General features: G+C 41.4%; 1 protein-coding gene across 8 annotated transcripts in view; it reads left to right on the plus strand.

Moving 5' to 3' along the window:
• Window positions 1–23,550, plus strand: part of NAV2 (neuron navigator 2) — a 439,021-nt gene that overhangs the window by 176,159 nt on the left and 239,312 nt on the right. For 3 of the 8 annotated variants that reach the window (XM_075567184.1, XM_075567183.1, XM_075567185.1), the window contains exon 1: window positions 17,231–18,300. The exons of 2 other annotated variants lie outside the window; for them this stretch is intronic. In XM_075567184.1, coding sequence (XP_075423299.1) covers window positions 18,046–18,300 — 255 coding nt within the window. In that variant the 5' untranslated portion in view covers window positions 17,231–18,045. Of the gene's footprint in view, window positions 1–17,228; window positions 18,301–23,550 lie in introns of those variants that run through there. 3 more of the 8 variants (XM_075567181.1, XM_075567182.1, XM_075567186.1) reach the window with 3 other exon arrangements.

Consider the following 23,550-nt stretch of genomic DNA (forward strand, 5'->3'; position numbering starts at 1 on the left):
ATCCACAACATAGCCTGATTAAATCATGTTAAGACTGTTAAAGAATAGTCAAACATCTCCTCTCACTGACGCTGTAAACAACGACACTGAGTTTAAATCAGGGGAACCTGGTTAAATTCCTGGTGTCGGTTCCTTGTGACCTTGGGCAAATACCTATGTCTCCCTGTGCCTCAGGCATCAAGAATGATAGATGTAAGCTCACCCGAGTAGGGACGGTGTAGGTAAAAAGACCTCTGTGCTGCATATTGTGCACTATACTGTAATTGTGAAGCACTATCGATACCATTGGGAGAAAAGCACTACATGATATAAAGTTGTTATTATTATCATATGAATACTACTGTACTATGTCTTTTGAATCCCAAACATCAGCTATTTTAGATAGCACAGTTTTCATTAAAAGAAGTAGGTGACATTCCCATATAAATTCTCATTCCAGAGGGATATGCCAGGATCTTCATTTCGTCTGCACAGTTCCAACGCGTATGTGCATGATTATAAATGTAAGTGATGTATGGTTGTTATTAATACATACAATTGCCACTAGGTACAGCTTAAACTTGCTGGCTAACAACCTCTGCCTAAAAGGTGCCACATAGGATCACGCTGCAGTGATGGCCTTGAAATATTTCATACACCCAAGGCACCTTTCGCTTTAGTGCTTCATCATGGAGTGTCTTTGGGATGAGTGAGCACAGTGGGGAGCTGTAAATCAGGCTTCCAACTGCAAAACTGGGAGAAACTGGAGCAAAAAACAAACTGCAATGGAATTATTAAAGAGAAAAGTCTCCTGGCTTTGTCTTGTTTTGATAAATATAGTTCGGTTTGTGTTATTATTTTTCACTGAGGAATTTGGTCACCCACAGATTTTCTTCATTATATTAAGCAAACTTTGTTACTGGCTTCTGCTCATTTTTTTTATTTATTTTTGTTATCGTTGAAATTTTTTGTTTCGTTTTCCATAACAAAACATATTACATTTCAACAAGTCCACAAAATACCAGTTTACAGTGATTACAATATTCCCTTAGATTTAACAGTGCACTAAACCAGTCAATATATTAAAATTGCATATACTTTAGGCAATGACAAACGAAAAATGAAATGACATTTTAAATTGATGAGCCCGTTCTACCTGCATGGCATCATTTCCCTCTGCACCTTTCCCCCCCTTACTCTCAGTTCCTTTTGTTGTTTCTGTGCTATAGGTCCTAACCTTATCTAGGGATACCAGACATTAGATATTTTATTCTTTTCCCCCCTCATCACCTTCTGTGCCTCTCACGTACCAAACTTCTTAGTAATTACCATGACGTTTGGTCAAACGCCCGCATCACAACCTCTTTGTCCCTGTCTGGTAACATCTCAGTAAAGCAATCCCATTTTTTGGTGTTTCCATTTTTAGCTCTTTATTGGTTTCGGCTTCCATTTGATCTAACACGAATAATTGTGTTAAATATTTGTGTAACGGGTTTCTCCCCCCCCCCCCCCAATCGCAGATTGGTCCCTCTAGGGAAATACTACTCTGGTTACACATGGCTATAGTGCGGTGCACCTGCTGGCTTTCAGGACTCCTGAGTCTCCCGCTTGATGGTATTAAGGGGAATAGCATCAGGACTGGCTTGTGAGGTAATGTTGAGTCATACTCACTCATGGTACAGCACCTCCATCTCTTCCAGACCCCCAGCGTAGCAGGGAGGAGTCTGTGAAAGAGAACCTCTATGTGCACCATCTTCCTTAGTGACTCCACACACAGGACAGAAGCGATATCTTTCTTTGGCATCCTTTTTTAACAGCAGACATGGACAGCCGCCCATCATAGTGGCTTGGTCGTCTAGCCACTCATTCTCAGGTTGCCAACCCAAAGGAAGTCCCTGGCCTTACACTCCCAGGCAAGGGCCCCGAAAGCAGGTCTAACTCTTCCCCTACTCCCTAATGAAGTAAGAGGTATAGTCTTCCACACCACTCCCTGAAGGGAGGGCCACAAACACTGCCAGAGCCCTGACAGGTTGCTGGACAGACTCACCTCACTCAGATGGTTAGGCACACACACTAAATTTAGGAAGTGCTGCATATTATATAGCTTCAGTAGGCACCACCCCTGTGTCACTGTTAGTGGACATAGAGTCTGCTGTCACTTCCTTCACTGAATAATATAGATCACAGGAGGTGAGGGCAAACCCCATGATTACTCCTGGCAAACCTGCCCTTTTAACAGGGATTATTGCACAAGAGGAGAAAGGCATGTAACCCCAAAATTACACAGGGCTACAATTGTTTAGCATCTCCATGTTAAGGGTATATATGCTCATTTTTAATTGTACTAAATCACAAAAAGCATAATGCTTAATTCATTTAACCCTTGAGCACTTTCACAAGCTTAATCGATAGGACAATAAGAGACTGCATTCATTTAATATAGGTACCTGCTATGTTTGGCGTTTATCAGGATGGGATTTTCACGCTTCAATCATGTTTTAATTAAAAGATGCAACGTAATAGCTTCTTTGTTAAGACTTAGGTTAAAAATGTAAAAATGTCACTAACAAATTGCAAGCCAATTTGGGAGGAGTGCTGGAATTGTATTCTTGTTTTGGAGTTCAGTTTTGCCCTTGTTTTTCAGCCGGGAGACTTTGATACATAACCACCTAAAGTTTGTGGTCAAGAGAGCAGTGGAGACTTTGAGAAACAGCCTCCAGTGTTTTAATGATCCCAGACAATTACAAATGCTCATTGAGAACATGGAGAGAAGCGTTTAAAATCACACTTTGATGTGGCGTGGGAGTAGCCCCAAACGTGTTGCTGTAGGGTAATCTTTTACATGCATCTTATTTCTTTGGGAATTATACATTTGGTTGGCGTGTTTCTGGGCTGACCGAGTTAAATCTTAAGCTGAAAATATCCTATTTATGAAACCCCTCTGACCAGGTCACACTCGCGATCTCTGACATATACCATTAGTGGGAAACCCTGTGTGCATATTGTGCCTCTCTCCTTATAATATGATGTCAAGCTCATGGAAATACTTGATGCATTCATGTGATTGAGGTTGTCACGCAAACTAAGAACTATAGAGGTCTCATCTGATCCCCTATTTCCTCCCTATTCCAATGTAAGATGCTTAGGGCAAGGTTCCTTCGTCCCAATGTTTACTCAGTTTGATCCTTTTATTCTTGTTGTCGTATCATTCCCTGTATACATATGTAAAAGGCTGTATATTCCCAACCCTTATTTTGGGAAAGGGTATATTAACCACTAGCTGGCTCATTAGACAGGGCAAGAAATGTATTTGTGAAACCATACAAAGATTGATCCATTATTCCATAGAGGGGCTAGTAGCAATCATTTGAATTAAAATCGTCTACGGTTTCAAGCAACAGAAAGCAGCCGTCGACACTGAATATTAGACATTGATTATTCTGCCTTGAGAAGTTCTGCATTGCAGATTAGGATCATACCGAGTAAAAGGTTTTCATCCGAGAAACCCACCATCACCTTGCTTTGTGTCTGTTAGAATAGGGGTTTGCAGTCTGCTTGCTTGGTGAATATTTTATCCGTTATAACCTCCATCACCCTTCACGGACACCTGTTTCACTTGGACAATACCACAAACCATGCAGATCAAACGCCATGAGGTCAAACTGTCCAAGCGCCATTGTTTCAACTCCTTGTTTCTTTTCTGTAACCTTTTGCCAGTCACGTCTTTTCATCTTAAATACAGGTTATAAGTTTGTCATGCCACATTTTCACTCTTGTTTGCCAATTGTCTAATACAAGGGTGGGCAACTCCAGCCCTCAAGGGCCATCAACAGGTCAGTTTTTTAAGGCTATCCCTGCTTCAGCACATATGGCTCAGTCAAAATGACTGAGCCACTGATTGAGCCGCCTGTGCTGAAGCAGGAATATTCCTAATACCTGGCCTGTTGCTGACTGGAGTTGGCCACCCCATGTCTATGAGATCTTCCTTAACTATCAACAGTCTGATTTTCAACGATTGCCTTACCCCTTTTTATTGCTCACGTCTTTCTCTCCAATTAGCCTCTGTCTCTTATCAGCCGTTTGCACCAATCTGGATTCTGCCTTTCTTCGTTTTCTTTTTCTAACTTGGTTATAACACTGACTCTTATTTTGCTCTTTTTCGTGTCTTCAAAACATATACATGAATACTCGAATACCTTTTTACAGTAGGTTGGTTCAATAAAGGATTTTCAACCTGCAAAAATCTCGCTCTCTTTTTCCCACTCATCAGCCCCTACTCAATATGATGTGAAGCTGTTTTCCTCTTGCTCTGGAAGATCTCAGCTCCTTTCATTAAGCAAAACGAAAATCTTCCAGTGGAAGGGGAAGCCGGCATCATAGCTTGCTGACTATGGACCATCATGGCCAAATATATCTTGTCCCTTGCTTTCTCATGTCTATATATTTTTTATGTTCTTCTGTTTGCCGATTTCCCAATTTCTTATTATAGTCACCTCTCTATGGTTAGCAGCAGAGGGGTTAAAGAAACATGTACATTGCTTAGCATCATGCCTGGAAGTGATGGGGTTGAAACCTAGATAGCACCATGCTGCCCAGTCTCCATAGAAACTGGTCGCAGAGACTCTATGCTAAATCTCGCGATCGTTCTTCCATACAGGAACTGCAGAGACGAGCAGAAGCTACATGCTTCCCATACTAATATTGGAAATAAATTATTGAATTATGTCCTCTGACAGAGGCTGATGGGGTGAAATCTTGTAATCTAGTAATGGCACAGTTTTCCTTTCTAGATGTGATATATATATATATATATATATATATATATATATATATATATATATATATATATATATATATATATATATAAAAGCAGAAAATAGCCGTGTTAGTCCAGTGCAGAATAAATGAGTTCTTCAGTATTAGGTGATACCTTTTTTATTGGACTAACAATTGTTACTGAAGAACTCATTTATTCTGCACTATATATATATATATATATATATATATATATATATATATATATATATATATATATATATTTTTTTTTTTTTTTTTCTCCACTGGAGACAACAAGATGGAAACAATTAAACATTTAGGAATGAATGATTGGGAGTGTTCTTTATGTAAATAACACCTTGTAGTTAATTTCCGTACGATGAGAGGACACTGACACTGATGCAGACAGACTTACAAAGCAACCGTGGATACATGCGGTACAGCCCCCTACCTTGCCACAAAGGGGCTGTAGCCCCTCCCCAGAAGAGCCTGCTGTGCAGTGCGCTATAGACCAGGAAACCCCAACTCCAATAAAGACCCTAAGAATATGAGGTTAATTTGTAACCAGGTGCAGATATTCTTTCTCAAACTGGTCTTATTGCCAAGATGAGGCTATTGGAACGAACTTCCCAGTGTCGGCACCTTGTGACCTTGGGCAAGTTACTTTGTCACCTTGTGCCTCAGGCACTAAAAGTAGATTATAAAACATACAGGACACCTACAAGCTCATATTAAACCCCCAAAATAACCACAACATATAAATAAGCATATAAGTGTCACAGAGGAGTGCTACTGAGCATGGCAATATATATTTAAAACCAGAGACAGAACATGAAACACAGACAGAGCTCAGTGCACATCCAGTGAAACGTATACACGGTACAGTGCCTACATATATATGTATAGATATCTATTAAATAAAATGGTCTTTTAGTTTAACATTTTGGCCAAAGTGTTGTAAGCCCTTGAGCCACTACACGGCAGACCACATCTCAAGGGTACCTAACACTAATATAAATTCTTAATAACCTGTGCATTACCAGGAAGAATGATTTATAATAAATCTGTCAAAATTAGTTGCATAGTTATAAGTCTGATTGAAGCTCTTATTAACCTGTACATTACCAGGAAAAGCACTCTGTATTAGATTTGTCACAATCATACTGCAAGCAAGCAAGTTCCCCTGAGAGTGGGAGATGCTATGGAGTGAGCTTTTAACCATTTAAATGTGGGAGGGGGTGAGCTTCAATTAGGTAGGAGGAGCCATCCTCCAATCAGCTAAGACCAGCTGAACAAGAATTGTAAAACATACAGGACATCTACAAGCTCATATTGAACCCCCAAAATAACCACAACATATATATATAAGCATATAAGTGTCACAGAGGAGTGCTACTGAGCATGGCAATATATATTTAAAACCAAAGACAGAACATGAAACACAGACAGAGCTCAGCGCACATCCAGTGAAAATTATACACGGTACAGTGCCTAAATATATATGTATAGATATCTATTAAATAAAATGATCTTTTAGTTTAACATTTTGGTCAAAGTGTAGTAAACACCTGGGGCCACTACACGGCAGACCACAGAACTATGCAACTAATTTTGACAGATTTATTATAAATCATTCTTCCTGGTAATGCACAGGTTATTAAGAATTTATATTAGTGTTAGGTACCCTTGAGATGTGGTCTGCCGTGTAGTGGCTCAAGGGCTTACAACACTTTGGCCAAAATATTAAACTAAAAGACCATTTTATTTAATAGATATCTATACATATATATTTAGGCACTGTACCATGTATAAGTTTCACTGGATGTGCACTGAGCTCTGTCTGTGTTTCATGTTCTGTCTTTGGTTTTAAATACTAAAATTAGATTGTAAGTTCTACGGGGCAGGGACTCCATGTGAAATGTTTTATTTACAGTGCTGCATACAGTTAGCACGACATATTGTTAGTATTGACTAATCTAACAGTGCCATTAATTGGATGGCACTATTTTTATTCCTTCTTTATGTAACGGTGCTCTCTTGGAGATTTGGCCATTACTACTTTTTTTGTGGTGCATGATACCTGCTGGTAACAGGAGGGCTGAGCTGTCCGCCGATGGTAGTGGGGACACAGGATCAGGTTTCTGGGGTACATTACCCACATGGTTCTCTAGCAGTGCAGCGCCTCCATCTGCTGTAGGCCCAGTAAGATCACACACTAGGCGAGAGTATAACAACAGGAACGGTTTATTGTCTTCTGTACAGCACAGTTACACGACAGGGTTCTGCCCAATGCAGCAACTGTCAGCTACTCACTGGAGGATGGTCCCTGGACCTTCACTACAGGCCAAGGGCACCCGCAGCAGTCCCAGCTCTTCCCTGCCCCTCTAGCAGGGGCAGAGGTATGGTACACACTCACTCTCCCCCAATAGTCAGGCTCTTGGCTGTGTGACCTGCCCCTCTCAAGTAGGTAGAGGCACTGCTAAATTTAGGGCGGCACTGCTCTTAAGTACAGCTAGGAGGAGGGCACCAGGACCGTTCCATGATTGGACATGCTCAGGCTGGATATCACCGCCTCCAACTCTCACTCAAATGCAGCTCCAGTGAGTGGGGAAAACCCATATTGACTACTGGCCGCCTGATTCTAGCAGGACTTACTGTCAGGAGTAGGGCAGGTTATAAGCCAAAGGTGGAATGGGTACATTTATATACATTAAAAAAAGATCTATTCACTATTTTCTGCTATTGATCTCTTTGAGGTATATTTCCCAGGAAGACCAAAGATCTGCTTGGCACAAACAACCTTTGCAATACCCTTTTATCAAGAAACCGAAATGTGAGTGCAATGCCAGCCACAAAGAACAACAATCTTTTTATTGGTGTAACGGTGTGTGTCCCCTCCCCCAATCGCAGATAAGGGCCATTACAGGGTGTATGTGGTGCATACCTGCTGGCAACAAGAGGGCTGAGTCATCCACGATGACTTTGGGACACAAGAACAGGCTTCTGGGACCCATACTCCAGATAATACTAATCTTCTGCCGGTTACAGTCTCTTTACTCGCAGCTATCACTGGAGATGGTCCCTGGACCGCCACTACAGGCCAAGGGCACCCCCAGCCATCCTAGCTCTTCCCCACCTCCCTAGCAGAGGTAGAGGTATAATCACACTCACTCCTCCCCTCAGGGAAGAGCACATGGGTAGGCCCCAATCTCAGGCTCCCAGACGTGTGACCTGCCTTCCTCAGGGGGAAGGAACAACCTCCAAATTTAGGGCGCTCCTGCCCTTAAGTACAACCAGAAGGCGCGCACCCCGTTGTCCCAGCTACAACAGGATGTGCCACCCCCTGCTGTCACTCATGTCCAGTACCAAAGGTGAAGGAGAAAACCCCATACCAACTACTGGCAAGTCTGTAAATACCAGGGTTTACTGCCAGCCCATTAGGTAGAATAGTAGCCAGGGGGTACCCCGCTACATTGGTCTTGACATAGTACACCTGAGGAAAGGGCAAAGAAGCCCTGAAACACTAGGTTTGCTTTGGAGATCCGTGTGGTTACTATTGACCTCTTACTTTTTAATTTGCTATTAGACTTTCTGTGAAGTTATTTGCTTGATTATATAGATTTTTGTCAATTTACCTTTTTGTAATATATTCATGTTTTAGACTAATGAGGTAGCGAGTGTTGTTTTTTATGAGTGCTGATCTGATCTACATTTTTCCATGTATGTGTATTGTACGTGATGGTGTATTGTACGCTGCCTTAAACTCAACATGGCTAAAACAGAGCTCCTCATACTTCCTCCCAAACCTGGCCCTACTACCTCCTTCCACATTACTGTTGGAACTACAATCATTCACCCAGTAGCCCAAGCACGCTGCCTAGGGGTCACACTCAACTCCTCCCTCACATTCGCCCCTCACATTTAAAACATATCTAAAACCTGTCGCTTTTTCCTCCGCAATATCACAAAGATACGCCGTTTCCTCTGTTAATCGACTGCTAAAACTCTGATTCAGGCCCTCATTCTCTCCCGTCTTGATTACTGTAACCTCCTACTGCCCGGCCTTCCTGCCTCTCACCTGTTTCCCCTACAATCTATCCTAAACGCTGCTGCCAGAATCACTCTACTCTTTCCTAGATCCGTCTCAGCATCTCCCCTCATGAAATCCCTCTCCTGGCTTCCGATCAAATCCCGCATCTCACACTCCATTCTTCTCCTCACTTTTAAAGCTTTACACTCTTCTGCCCCTCCTTACATCTCAGCCCTAATTTCTCGTTATGCACAATCCAGACTCTTGCGTTCTTCTCAAGGATGTCTTCTTTCTACCCCCTTTGTATCTAAAGCCCTCTCCCGCCTTAAACCTTTTTCACTGACTGCCCCACACCTCTGGAATGCCCTTCCCCTCAGTACCCGACTAGCACCCTCTCTATCCACCTTTAAGACCCACCTTAAGACACACTTGCTTAAAGAAGCATATGAATAGCACTGTGTATATTCAGAACACATGATACATAAAGTTTGGCCTCTGCAGACGCACTTACCAGAACTCCCTCCTACTGTCTCTGTGCGTTCTCCATACCTACCAATTAGACTGTAAGCTCCTCGGAGCAGGGACTCCTCTTCCTTAATGTTACTTTTATGTCTGAAGCACTTATTCCCATGATCTGTTATTTATATTATCTGTTATTTATTTGATTACCACATGTATTACTGCTGTGAAGCGCTATGTACATTAATGGTGCTATATAAATAAAGACATACAATACAAGTACAAGACCTTAACACCAACTACAATTATTAACACATGGTCAGTGCAAGTTCTGTTTTTTGTATTTTATATTGGTCATCATATATTACAACATATATTTGTTTTATCTTCTCCCCCCCCCCTCCCCAACCCCTTTTTTTTATTTTACATTTTCTGTTCCTGATCTTTGCACCAAAAGGACATTTTTTGTTCTCCATATTTGACACTACTTTGATGTCTAAACAGAGGCCGGGTGCGCCAATCGATGGGATTAGGAAAGCCCTAACCTCTGATACCCAAGGTAAAGCTGCTGCAAATTGCCTGCGGCTGGAAAATAATAGGGTCATAATATTTTGGTCATGTTTTACACCAAGAGCTGATTGCCATGTGACTGTTATTAAACGGATGGCTGATGCCAGGGAGATAGCAGTTACAATGCATTTATGTAAAAACGACTTTGTGCTTTGGCAGGTGCAATTTTCAGATGATAGGTTTGAATGTTTGCAGAGTACTATCTGAATTCCCATTCAGTATGTGTGTGTGTATGTGCTGATTGGTTGGACAGCTCTAGTGTCGAAGACTTTCTGCTAGATATTTATTATTTTAAAGAGTATACCATGTAAAAGGCGGGATTCCTGCTACCTACAGTAGGTGGGACTCCCCACTAATTCCTCATGAGGCTCAAATAAATATATGGAATTATGTACGTCAGAAATATGTGTTCCCTACTAATAATATTTTTTATTTTTTTAAAGCTGTATCCTGGAACAAAACACAGATAGAGATACGATTTACTAAATGGTGCTGTAAAGGGTAAACAATATCGGCTAAGCAGTGCTATGCCGTTAGACACCGTCCAGCGCTGGAAAACACCTAATAGCCCATTCATTTGAAAGAAGGTGTTTTATGGCATAGCATCACTAAGTCATTAGTAAAGCTCCATCACGTTTATATAACCCAGATTGTATTGTTTCATGAGCATTTCTAATAACTCAATGTGCTTTTCCTTTGTGTCACATGGAACTGTCTTTAATCAGCGTCTAAACACTTGTCTGCCAGAGGGTCCCATTGCAGACCACTCAAAAAGGGTTAGAACAGCAGAGGGTTATTCTTGAAAAGCAATCCTTCTTGTTTTTACTTAATATGATCCAATATGATATGATCCAATAATTTCACTGGTCTGTATTCCTCTGGTAGTTCTGCATTACATATCACACTAGAAGTGCTTATGTCTGGGAAACGGGTACTCTTTACTCTTATAGCTCTCTGCACTGACTGTTTGAAAAAACATTGATTGAGTAATGCAAAGAGATTTAATCTATAGCCCAAAAGAATAAAGCACCCTCAAGGAAGCTAAGGCAAAACGTGTAGGGGGATTAGCAGCGCAGGACGGAGGTCTAAGCCAGATGCAACCACCGCTAGATGACAGTGAGGAGAACACGTGACGCGGAAGGAGTTTGAGTCGGACACCATGGTGATGAGATCCCACCATCATGTGCTCTGGGTCTCTTTTTCTCAAATCAGGCTTTTACCATTTGTATAGTGTGAGCTCACTGTGCATCTCTTGTAGAAGATGTATTTGATTGATGTTCGCTATGTGTCCTGCTCTTCTTTATCCTTCTCAATTTCCTCGAGTCTCATCCAGAGTTCCAGCTGGGGTGACGGAGAGGATGTCCAAGATTCAGTTCCACCTATCTATTTTTACACATCTATATCCAGAAGACATGGTGTGAGTTCCAAACCTTTGGAGTGGGGTTTTTCTTTTATTTTGCACAGATCACACTTCTGTTTCTTTTTTCTTCTGCGCTATAGGTTATCTCTCTTCTTTTTTTGGACTTGGTTCTTGGGTGAAAGTAACATACCTGAGCTGCAGGGAAAGAAAGGTATAACTCTCAGATTTTTATATTTTGTATATTATCACGTGTATTCTAGTTGCGATGTTCTGTTATTTCATATTACTTAAATCAACTGCAGCAAAAACAAATTCAGCTTCAGCAAACAAAAAAATGTCATTGCAGATGAGACCGTAGTGGAATTGATTTGAAATATCTAAAAATAATATCTGTGATATCACTGTGATACAATAACCAGTCCCATAACTGCTGTAATACAATAACCAGTCTGATATAACTGCTGTAATACAAAAACCAGTCTGATATAACTTCTGTAATATAATAACCAGTCTGATATAACTGCTGTAATACAATAACCAGTCTGATATAACTGCTGTAATACAATAACCAGTCTGATATAACTTCTGTAATATAATAACCAGTCTGATATAACTTCTGTAATATAATAACCAGTCTTATATAACTGCTGTAATACAATCACCAGTCTGATATAACTGCTGTAATAAAATAACCAGTCTGATATAACTGCTGTAATACAATAACCAGTCTGATATAACGTCTGTAATATAATAACCAGTCTGATATAACTTCTCTAATACAATAACCAGTCTGATATAACTGCTGTAATACAATAACCAGTCTGATATAACTGCTGTAATACAATAACCAGTCTGATATAACTTCTGTAATATAATAACCAGTCTGATATAACTTCTGTAATATAATAACCAGTCTTATATAACTGCTGTAATACAATCACCAGTCTGATATAACTGCTGTAATAAAATAACCAGTCTGATATACTGTAACTGCTGTAATACAATAACCAGTCTGATATAACGTCTGTAATATAATAACCAGTCTGATATAACTTCTCTAATACAATAACCAGTCGGATATAACTGCTGCAATATAATAACCAGTCTGATATAACTGCTGTAACACAATAACCAGTCTGATATAACTGCTGTAATACAATAACCAGTCTGATATAACTGCTGTAACACAATAACCAGTCTGATATAACTGCTGTAATACAATAACCAGTCTGATATAACTTCTCTAATACAATAACCAGTCTGATATAACTGCTGTAATATAATAACCAGTCGGATATAACTGCTGTAATATAATAACCAGTCTGATATACTGTAACTGCTGTAATACAATAACCAGTCTGATATAACGTCTGTAATATAATAACCAGTCTGATATAACTTCTGTAATACAATAACCAGTCGGATATAACTGCTGCAATATAATAACCAGTCTGATATAACTGCTGTAACACAATAACCAGTCTGATATAACTGCTGTAATACAATAACCAGTCTGATATAACTGCTGTAACACAATAACCAGTCTGATATAACTGCTGTAATACAATAACCAGTCTGATATAACTTCTCTAATACAATAACCAGTCTGATATAACTGCTGTAATATAATAACCAGTCGGATATAACTGCTGTAATATAATAACCAGTCTGATATAACTGCTGTAACACAATAACCAGTCTGATATAACTGCTGTAATACAATAACCAGTCTGATATAACTGCTGTAATACAATCACCAGTCTGATATAACTGCTGTAATACAATAACCAGTTTGATATAACGTCTGTAATATAATAACCAGTCTGATATAACTGCTGTAACACAATAACCAGTCTGATATAACTGCTGTAATACAATAACCAGTCTGATATAACTGCTGTAATACAATCACCAGTCTGATATAACTGCTGTAATACAATAACCAGTCTGATATAACTGCTGTAATACAATAACCAGTCTGATATAACTTCTGTAATATAATAACCAGTCTGATAAAACTGCTCTAATACAATCACCAGTCTGATATAACTGCTGTAATACAATCACCAGTCTGATATAACTGCTGTAATACAATAACCAGTCTGATATAACTGCTGTAATACAATAACCAGTCTGATATAACTGCTGTAATACAATAACCAGTCTGATATAACTTATCTAATACAATAACCAGTCTGATATAACTGCTGTAATACAATAACCAGTCTGATATAACTTATCTAATACAATAACCAGTCTGATATAACTGCTGTAATACAATAACCAGTCTGATATAACTGCTGTAATACAATAACCAGTCTGATATAACTGCTGTAATACAATAACCAGTCTGATATAACTGCTGTAATACAATCACCGGTCTGATATAACTGCTGTAACACAATAACCAGTCTGATATAACTGCTGTAATACAATCACCAGTCTGATATAACTGCTGTAATACAATCACCAGTCTGATATAACTGCTGTAATACAATAACCAGTCTGATATAACTGCTGTAATATAATAACCAGTCTGATATAACTGCTGTAATACAATCACCAGTCTGATATAACTGCTGAAATACAATAACCAGTCTGATATAACTGCTGTAATACAATCACCAGTCTGATATAACTGCTGTAATACAATAACCAGTCTGATATAACTGCTCTAGTACAATAACCAGTCTGATCTAACTGCTCTAATACAATAACCAGTCTGATATAACTGCTGTAACACAATAACCAGTCTGATATAACTGCTGTAATACAATCACCAATCTGATATAACTGCTGTAACACAATAACCAGTCTGATATAAAATACGTTTATTATTGTCAGTTATGTAGGAGTGTGAGGCTGTCGCACGCCACATCCAGAATGAACATAATGGTGACCCACAGTTCCTCACATTCCTGTAGATTAACACATCCCCTTGCTCTGAACAATGGGACAACACACCCCTCGTTCTACGTGTTACCTCCTTAACAAGGATGCATACAGATGGTTGCACCATGATCATTATATGGGGCATTGTACTCCAGTCAATTCATGGATAAGTTCTTAACCATACGAATACATCAGGGGTATATGGTATACAGTGGAGTCTTCAACTCCCCATGACCGTATTGACTATTAGAGGCGGTCACTTAATGGTCCTCACACTCCTACATAACTGACAATAATAAACGTATTTTACCTAGTCACCACAAAACATATGTGCTAAACATGAAGATAAATAGACTAGGAGTCAGATGTATTATGTGAATGGTACACACTTTTTTAATAATTTAACATATGGGGGTATACAAATGATTCTGGATGCAACCATCTCTGTAGCACATGTTACCTTATCAATTATCAACTTTAGTATCTCTCCACACTAATTACTCCACACTATGGGGCTACCAGCTGGTGTCCAAACAATTCCTGTTGTTATGAGATTATTTAAAATACTCATTCCTTTCCAATAAGTTGCACAGAGCAACATGTGAATACATAGGTAGATACTGCGTGACATACATAATGTTTAAACAGCCCGTATAGGGTTAATCTGAAACACGCGATTACCTTAAAACTTTACCTGTTGTGCGTTGATAGGTCCATACGGGGCATCCCGCCCCTGACCTGCCGCATAAATAGGAGGGGATATGATCTCCATAACCACTCCCATTACCCTGACGAAGCGCCATTGGCGCGAAACGTACGTCGGTACGTAGTACGTGATGACGTCGACGCTCTGATGTCATCAGGGTGCGCGGAAGTGGGGATAACGTGTGGTGTGAGACTGCAGTCCTTAGCAACTCAGGATAACCAGGTCGTATGTCTCCCGTCAGTTGCATAGCCTTAACCTTACCATCCAATCGTTTAGCACTTTATTATCAGGACTATCCAGGTAATACATTGCGGCCATATATGGAGCATTAGCTACGGATGCATAAGTAATACCGACGCTATATGACAGTAAGAAACTTACATGCAGGCACAATGGCGTGCGGTCAATACAAACACTGTGCACACATATAGCTAAACACTATACGATTTGGGGGTTTATAGGCACGCACATACCAGATATACTAAGGGTGCTGAAGGCGTACACAGTGGTGTATACTCATATGGTGATTCACACCAGAAGCGATTGCCTGAAACTGGAAAATCTATGGGTAATGAACCAAATAGACATGAGTAAGATTCTTTATTTATGTACATTTCAACTCTGACGACTTGCAGACGTTTCTCTGGTGTATTTGCTTTGATGCAATCAGGTCGCACTACACACTGGTAAATATACCTATACTACTCCTCCCCCACTTTTTGCCGCCCCCTCTCTCCCTTTCCCTCCCCGTTTTAGCCACACAGTGGTTGTCTTATGATTTTGCTTATGATAGATGTGTTTAATAAAAGTTTTTAAGTATTTTAGGCATGGCTATGGGGGAAACCCCAAGGATTGAATTATTCCTAGCCAATTATTTTTGATAATAGTGAGTGCCCATAGGACTCTTTTAGGCCACATCTGTGACCTTCTTCTGTATTCAGCAGGAGGTAAGGAAGGAACTCGTCGCAGGGGCTGTGTTCCCCGATTCCTTACAATTCAAACAGCTGCCCAGGCAACTTGGTCCAAACACACACCATCACTGGAAGGAGACCGCCATACAGGCCGCCCAAGCTGGGTATGACACCGCCATCCCCGTTCATAACCTTATTATAGCCTCCTCACTTATACCCAGCCACGCTACTTCAAACTCTGCCAATATCCTGAAGGAATGCAAACTCACCGTTAAATCGCCCAGACCCAATTTACGCAAGCAAATCTTCAAAACCCCTTGAATTGGAATCGCAACAGCTGGCCACACCCTGAAAGTCAGATAATTACTGTGGAATCATCAAAGCTATACACAGGTCCATGTCCTTCCCACCCCAATGGTAATGCTTCGGAATCGCCATCCTCTAGTGGAAGTCCCTATCATACTTCCACCACACGGTTGCTCCTGATGAGAGTGGCCGAGCCACTAAGGTTATACGAGCGTTAGAGTATAAGTGTATATGTTATGTGTTATTGCTACGTTGCATTATAGAGTGATAAGGTTACCGTGCATTATTACAGTAAAACTGGTTGCATTCATATGCATGTTATTGTATTTCTTGCCCAGGGCAATCTCACATCACGGGGATCCTGGGTAAGTGGAGGCGCTGCGCTATAAGTGTTACCCCAGGCTCCCAGCTAGCGGAGGCTCAGATCTCCTGGAGCCACAGGTTGTGTACAGTGACCAGTAGTCTCTTTGGGGAGCGTCAGAAAAAGGGCTAAATATAAATGCAAAAGTTTACCAAAACTAATGGCTATGGCCTTGGGGGCTCCCTGTCCCATAACTACTGCCATGCAATGACAGCCTTTGGCACAGCCAAAGGGCAGCTAAAGGGTGTGAGCCGTTTGCTGATGTTTGGTGATGTTAAAGCGTCTCTATTTCATTCTGAAACTCACCAGCCCTTTTATCTCCTGTACCCAATTTCCCAACACTATCTGTCCATGAAACGTCTGTGAATTGACTGTATAACCTGTTCTTTTAATGTGACCATGTATTGTTATCATAACTCTGTGCCCAGGACATACTTGAAAACGAGATGTAACTCTCAATGTATTACTTCCTGGTAACACATTTTAATAAATACAATAACCAGTCCCATGACTGCCGCCATACCCCTCTTTCTGTTACACATGCCAGAGCACTTAATGACACCTCTGTCTATCCTCCCATACTAGAGAGGTCAATAAACTATGCATTCCAGCTCCGGAAAGCTAAAGTGCATTTCCCAGCGTTGGTGATGTTTTTGCTTGAATGTATTTTTTTTTAAATGATTCACACACGCTCGGGTATTCTCAGCAGTTATTTGACTGTTAGAAATGTGGCTGCTTTTCCCTAGTACGGTGAGAGCTTTCTGCCAGCCCACTGGCAGCAGAATCCACTCCCCTTTTGCAGAGATATTTTGACTCTTATGTGCAAGTGGACAACCAATCAGCCGGCTCGCCTTGTGCTGTACTGTCAGATTGCAAGTTTCGCCCCCACACACAGCAATCTCTGTGCTGGAAGCACAGGAGGCTGTCACTAAAACATTACAATTCTGTTAAAGTCTACAGGTTTGGAAAGACACAGAAGCGACTGTGGCCTCACTGTGCAGACACCTCAGTCAGAGTGCTGGGGATATTTTCCTACGGGAGTTTTTGCTTCTGCAGTATAAAGCCAGGAGTGGACACTTCTGGTTTTGCATTTTTTTTTCTCAGTGCTTCAGCAGCATTGCACCACTAACGGGTATTATGACTAAGAAGCTTGATTCGCTCTAAGGTAAATATCCAAGGGCATCAGTCATTAACATATTAAGCTACATCTGCTTCTTGGCTAAGACTGAAGAAATCTTAAGCTGGAAATCCTCCTTGTTCTCATTAGTAGCCTCACATCCACAGATGCTGCGGCAGCAGCAGCAGGTTCTTTTTCTTCTTGGTCCCCGGAATAGCAGCTCACATTCGGAGATGCAGTGACGAGATAAAGACGTACAGACTCTCCATTACCGAGAAAGGAAAATTATAGGTCTCAGCCAGTGAGTGGGATGAGCAGTTGAGTAGCTTCAGATGTGCAAGAAGAAGTGACGGTCCTGCACAGTGGGGTGCTTTCAATTCAATGTGGCAAATGGAACACTGACTGACCATGACAAGGACACGCGTCAGCTAATAGAATTCTTAGTTGACATTTTTTTATTATTAACTAGCACTGCAGTGTAGGTGCTTCTCGCCTTTGGGTTTGCTGGACTCTGGTCAGACTCAGTGCAGTAGAGGGGGAAGCTACTGCAGCTGGAGATAGGAAGGCTGAAGGAGAAGATGCCAGCCATCCTGGTGGCCTCCAAGATGAAATCGGGGCTACCTAAACCCGTTCACAGTGCTGCTCCCATCCTCCATGTCCCAGCAAGGACGATCCCCCAGCCCTGTTACCTGAAGTTGGGCAACAAGGTGGAGGTATCCAAGCTTTCATATCCCGGTCAGATGTCCTTGAAGCCTCAGCTTGGTTATGAGTCCGCAGGGGATGGGCATCCCATTAAGAAGACGGATTCCACAGAAAGCATCTTTGACACCCAGGTTAGATAATGTCTATTTTGGGTTTCATGTTGCTCTGTCTGTACATAGGAACGGGTTAAGATATCAAAACACAGGTATTGTATATACATATTGATCAGCAATGTGTATATGTCTATATTTGTTCTTAGCCATCTGTGTATGTGCTTATGAGTGTATGTGTATATATCGATGGATAGATGGATGGATAGATGGATAGATAGATAGATAGATAGATAGATAGATAGATAGATAGATAGATAGATAGATAGATAGATAGATAGATAGATAGATAGATAGATAGCAGCTAGCTGTTTGGATATGCATCTGCATTGCACTAGTTTCAATCACTGTAGTTATTTCTTTCAAATCAAAGAAATATGAAAATTATACTATTACAAACATGCCCTGTAGTACAGTTTACTGTCTTTAGAAGTGGTATTGTATATTAATATTGGACTACAAACATTTCTAAAGAAAATTCTCTCGATTATTTATAATGTCTCAATGTGTCAGCTTCCTTTTATCTCTCTGCTGCAACCATTCATATCGGTAAAGAATAGAATAGCCAAAGTAATCCTCAGATGTTCACTCTTTATACACCGCGGTCTCATTGTGTTTGTCTAAACGGGGAGTAGTTCTTGGAGAAATAGGATTCGGAGAAGTGTCTTTGGCTCCCTGCCATGTAAATTAGGATGTGCAGCACCTTCCCACACTTGCAGATGCTGACATATCAAGGGAGTCAGACCAGACGGATGTGACTTTCATATCAAGGTGGAAAAGATAGTGAATTTCCAGTCCTCATATGTATGCAGAAGCATTGCAGAGATGAAACCTTCAAGGGCCATTTAGTGTGCCAGGCCCTATAGTAACCCTGCCTCGATGCATTTTTGTAGATTGACCATATGTTTGTGGAAGTGAGCATGAAAAATATACACGGGCCAAAAACACTTGTAGACAAAAATATATATACTTCTACAAGACCCCAAATGATCCTAAAAGGGATAGTAGTAGGAATCCAAAACTCTAAATTGACATGCTGAAAATGGGTGAATAGTTTGTTATTTTTTAAGCAGGACTTATCTAAATCAGCTTTTTTTGAAGAAAACTGCTATTTTATGTTGTCATGGCTACAGTTGTATCAGGGTTTGCTGGCGACCAAATTTCATCTGCGCTTCCCCCATTACCTATGATAAACACTTCTGAAATGTGTTACTCTCTTAAAGATCAGGGTTGTAACATAGAGGGGAAGAGATGCAGCTTTGGCATAAAAAGCGTGAAGAAACCTTCTTGGCAGACACAGATCGACTTCCAGTCAGCAAAAATGTGGTCCTTTTAATTTCGGCATGAATCACCACATCCTCCTGCATTTTAAAGGGACAGTTCCCTCTGCTCCTCTTTTATTTTGACCCCTGTACTCTCTTTTTTTTATTTTTTTTTACATGGGTCAGAAGCAAAGGGGTCCCCAGAACTGAACCATGTTAATTTCAGCTTGTGTCGCGGCCTACAGGTTTAGTAAGTCTTAGTGTATCCGGAGCCACCGACGGAAAAGCTTAAAGTCGCAGTTCCGTAAACGGTGCAGCTGCGGGGGCTCTGTGCTTCCAGATCGGACCTCCTCCCCCACAGCAGTAATCCTCTGGCACCCGGGCTGTCACAGTTGTGGTCTCGCAGCTAGCCCAGGTGTCAAACACTAAGTCATGCTACATCTGTAGTACCCAAGATATATACCCAGAATGGTACCGCCAGTGGCATCTCGGCCCATGGGGAAACAAAATGGCGGCTACACCTCCGCCATTACGCCGACCAATAGGACGTTGTGACATCACGCGTCAGCACATTTCCCGTTATGTATCTCGGGGACCATGGGGTTTCCTTGAGCTGAAATGAATGTGTTCAGCTCTGCACCCCACCCATGCTGCTCTAAAGGTGTCTAAAAGAGGATTCTGGATTCATCAAAACCAGACATTGAGAATAAAACAGCAATAAAACGTGGATGCGTAGGGACCCACAGTGCGTTCAATTAATTGTGCTTATTGTAAATGGTACACCCCAGTCGTCTTTTACTTCTATGTGTATCTCTATCCCCAAGCCGTTGGTCTGGCGCTGAATCACTGTTGCTTTGAAATGTACAGTATATCTAAAGCTCAGATTTGGGAGGTTTCACAAAGTGTAATAGCAACAAAAAAAAAGAAAAGCCAATCACTTAAATGGGCGATAATGTGCGATCGCGGCTGTCGTGATGATGTGACTCCCCCGCTAATAGTGTTGCTGTATTTAGTAGATTGTCCATTTTCTACTTGGAAAAAAATAAATCCACGTTGACCAGTGTTCATGTAGCCTTATAAGCCAAATCCTGACATTGAGCAGACATATTTAGTCTCTCCCCAAGGCAGTGGTAGGCAACATGATATACCCCATGTGCGCAAAAGAGCCGCACCTTACATATATATAATATACATATTTACATATATACACGCACTAGGAGTGTGCACTTTTCCTAATCGTTTTTACACATGTGCATTGGGTTTGGTTATTCCAGGAAGAGCTGCCGGTCTCCCCAGCTGAACACACGCCTTCATGCTAATTGCCATATCTCTTTGTAAATTCATCTATCCTCTTATCTAGGTGTGTTTCCATATTAACTAGTAGTAGACCCATCTAACCTCTGTTTTTGTCCTTGTGTATATATATATATATATATATATATATATATATATATATATATATCCAATTAAGAATATCACTTGTGAGCACATTCACATGTCTCAGACAGCACCCCTGCCTTTCAACCATTATCACCTAGCATACAGTGCTCCCCCTGCAGCAAGGGATTCTGGGAAATGACATGCAAATGAGCACACAATGTGTCACCTTTTGCCTGGAATATCCATTCACATGGAGCCCATTTAAGCTGGTGCATCGCCGTTCACACAGCTTTTAAGCACAGCATGGGACTAGCAAAGAAAGTACACACACAAATATGATGCACAGGCAGCAGTAAGAACACCTCACTGCCCACTCCAGTCTGCTTCTTGATGCCTGCACACTGATTCATAATGTCCCACTCCTCCCCTTACACTTGGAACTAGTCATTACCACTGTCATTTGGCAGCTAAGGGAGGGGGGAGAAAAGGGAGAGCAGGCCACTGGGGTGGCCAGTGGATGGGAGCCACAAGAGAAGCACCTGTGCTGCCTGTTGCCCACCATAGTTCTAAGGGAGGGGTGGCCAAATACAGTCCTCAAGGGCCAGCAACAGTTCAGGATTTAAGGATATCCCTGCTTCAGCACAGGTGGCTCAATCAGTGGCTCAGTCATTCTATGGAATCCCAACCCTTTCTAATAGCGAGTCAGAGATCAGATGCATAGTAAAGAACCCCAACACTCTCTAATAGCGCATCCGAGATCTGATGCATTGTAAGGAACTCCAACCCTCTCTAATAGCGGGTCTGAGATCAGATGCATTGTAAGGAACTCCAACCCTCTCTAATAGAGCGTCTGAGATCAGATGCATTGTAAGGAGCCCCAACCCTCTCTAATAGAGCGTCTGAGATCAGATGCATTGTAAGGAGCCCCAACCCTCTCTAATAGCGCGTCTGAGATCAGATGCATAGTAAAGAACCCCAACACTCTCTAATAGCGCATCCGAGATCTGATGCATTGTAAGGAACTCCAACCCTCTCTAATAGCGGGTCTGAGATCAGATGCATTGTAAGGAACCCCAACCCTCTCTAATAGCGCGTCTGAGATCAGATGCATTGTAAGGAGCCGCAACCCTCTCTAATAGCGCGTCTGAGATCAGATGCATAGTAAAGAACCCCAACCCTCTCTAATAGCACATCCGAGATCTGATGAATTGTAAGGAACCCCAACCCTCTCTAATAGCGCGTCTGAGATCAGATGCATTGTAAGGAACCCCAGCCCTCTCTAATAGCGCGTCTGAGATCAGATGCATTGTAAGGAGCCCCAACCCTCTCTAATAGCGCGTCCGAGAACAGATGTATTATAAGGAACCCCAACGCTCTCTAATAGCGCGTCTGAGATCAGATGCATAGTAAAGAACCCCAACCCTCTCTAATAGCACATCCGAGATCTGATGAATTGTAAGGAACCCCAACCCTCTCTAATAGCGCGTCTGAGATCAGATGCATTGTAAGGAACCCCAGCCCTCTCTAATAGCGCGTCTGAGATCAGATGCATTGTAAGGAGCCCCAACCCTCTCTAATAGCGCGTCCGAGAACAGATGTATTATAAGGAACCCCAACGCTCTCTAATAGCGAGTCTGAGATCCGATGCATTGTAAGGAACCCCAAACCTCTCTAGTAGCGTGTCTGAGATCCGATGCATTGTAATCAACCCCAAACCTGTCTTAAAGCAATTCTGAAGCCATCTTAAGTATTAGTAGCTGAATGGCTTGAATCCTGTGTTCCCAGAGAAATCGCACACAAATTCATGTTGCAGTCATTGTGATTGAATCTTTCAAAGGAAGCCAGTTATGTTGAGCAGTTTAAAAACAAAATGTTGACCCGCTACATTGGACTTACCCCTGTCTAAAAGACGTCAACACCTGTTATAAATCTGCATGTTTCTGACGTTTTTTTTTAACATATAATGAAAGTTTGGGGTTTAAAAGAATACTTATCTGCCTTATGTGATCAAATAACGGTCATGATTTTTTTAAAGTCAGGTATTTCCTATTATGCAAAGATACACTATCTTTCCATAGAAAACATTCCAGGTACATGGTATTTCATTTGATGCTGAAGCAGGGACTGACAGCCTGCGTTCCCTTCCTCAAACAGGCTTGTGGGTGCTCCTGCTATGACAATATTTGGGGTCAGTGTAACAATTGCATTTGTATTCCACTGTTGTTCAAACAGCCAGCAGTGCTTCTGGGAGCACAGACGATAGCCTGCCCATTGCTTTATTTTCCTATTGAAGTTATGCACATTATTCTTGTCTCTGATAATTGTGCCAAGCGCCGTTCGAAACACTGCCGTAAGTGGCGGCATACTCCCCGAGGCCGAAACCTCCCTCACGTTCTCAGATAGTCCAATTCTCCTCATTAAAGCATGCCGTTGGCGTTGTTATGTAGTGTAGATTGTTACCACAGAAACCTTTGGGCTCGATCCACGATGAGGATTTGAAAATGTCTACAGAAACCCTGTTGCAGCCGGCGTCTTAAAGGGGCAGCCTTTGTTGAAAACGAATTACCTAAGCTGTCGATCGATTAGTTCTCCCGTGATCGATCAGCGAAGATCCTGTTTCCCAGGGTTC

The sequence above is a fragment of the Ascaphus truei genome, chromosome 12, assembly GCF_040206685.1.
Source record: "Ascaphus truei isolate aAscTru1 chromosome 12, aAscTru1.hap1, whole genome shotgun sequence".
Lineage (NCBI taxonomy): Eukaryota > Metazoa > Chordata > Amphibia > Anura > Ascaphidae > Ascaphus > Ascaphus truei.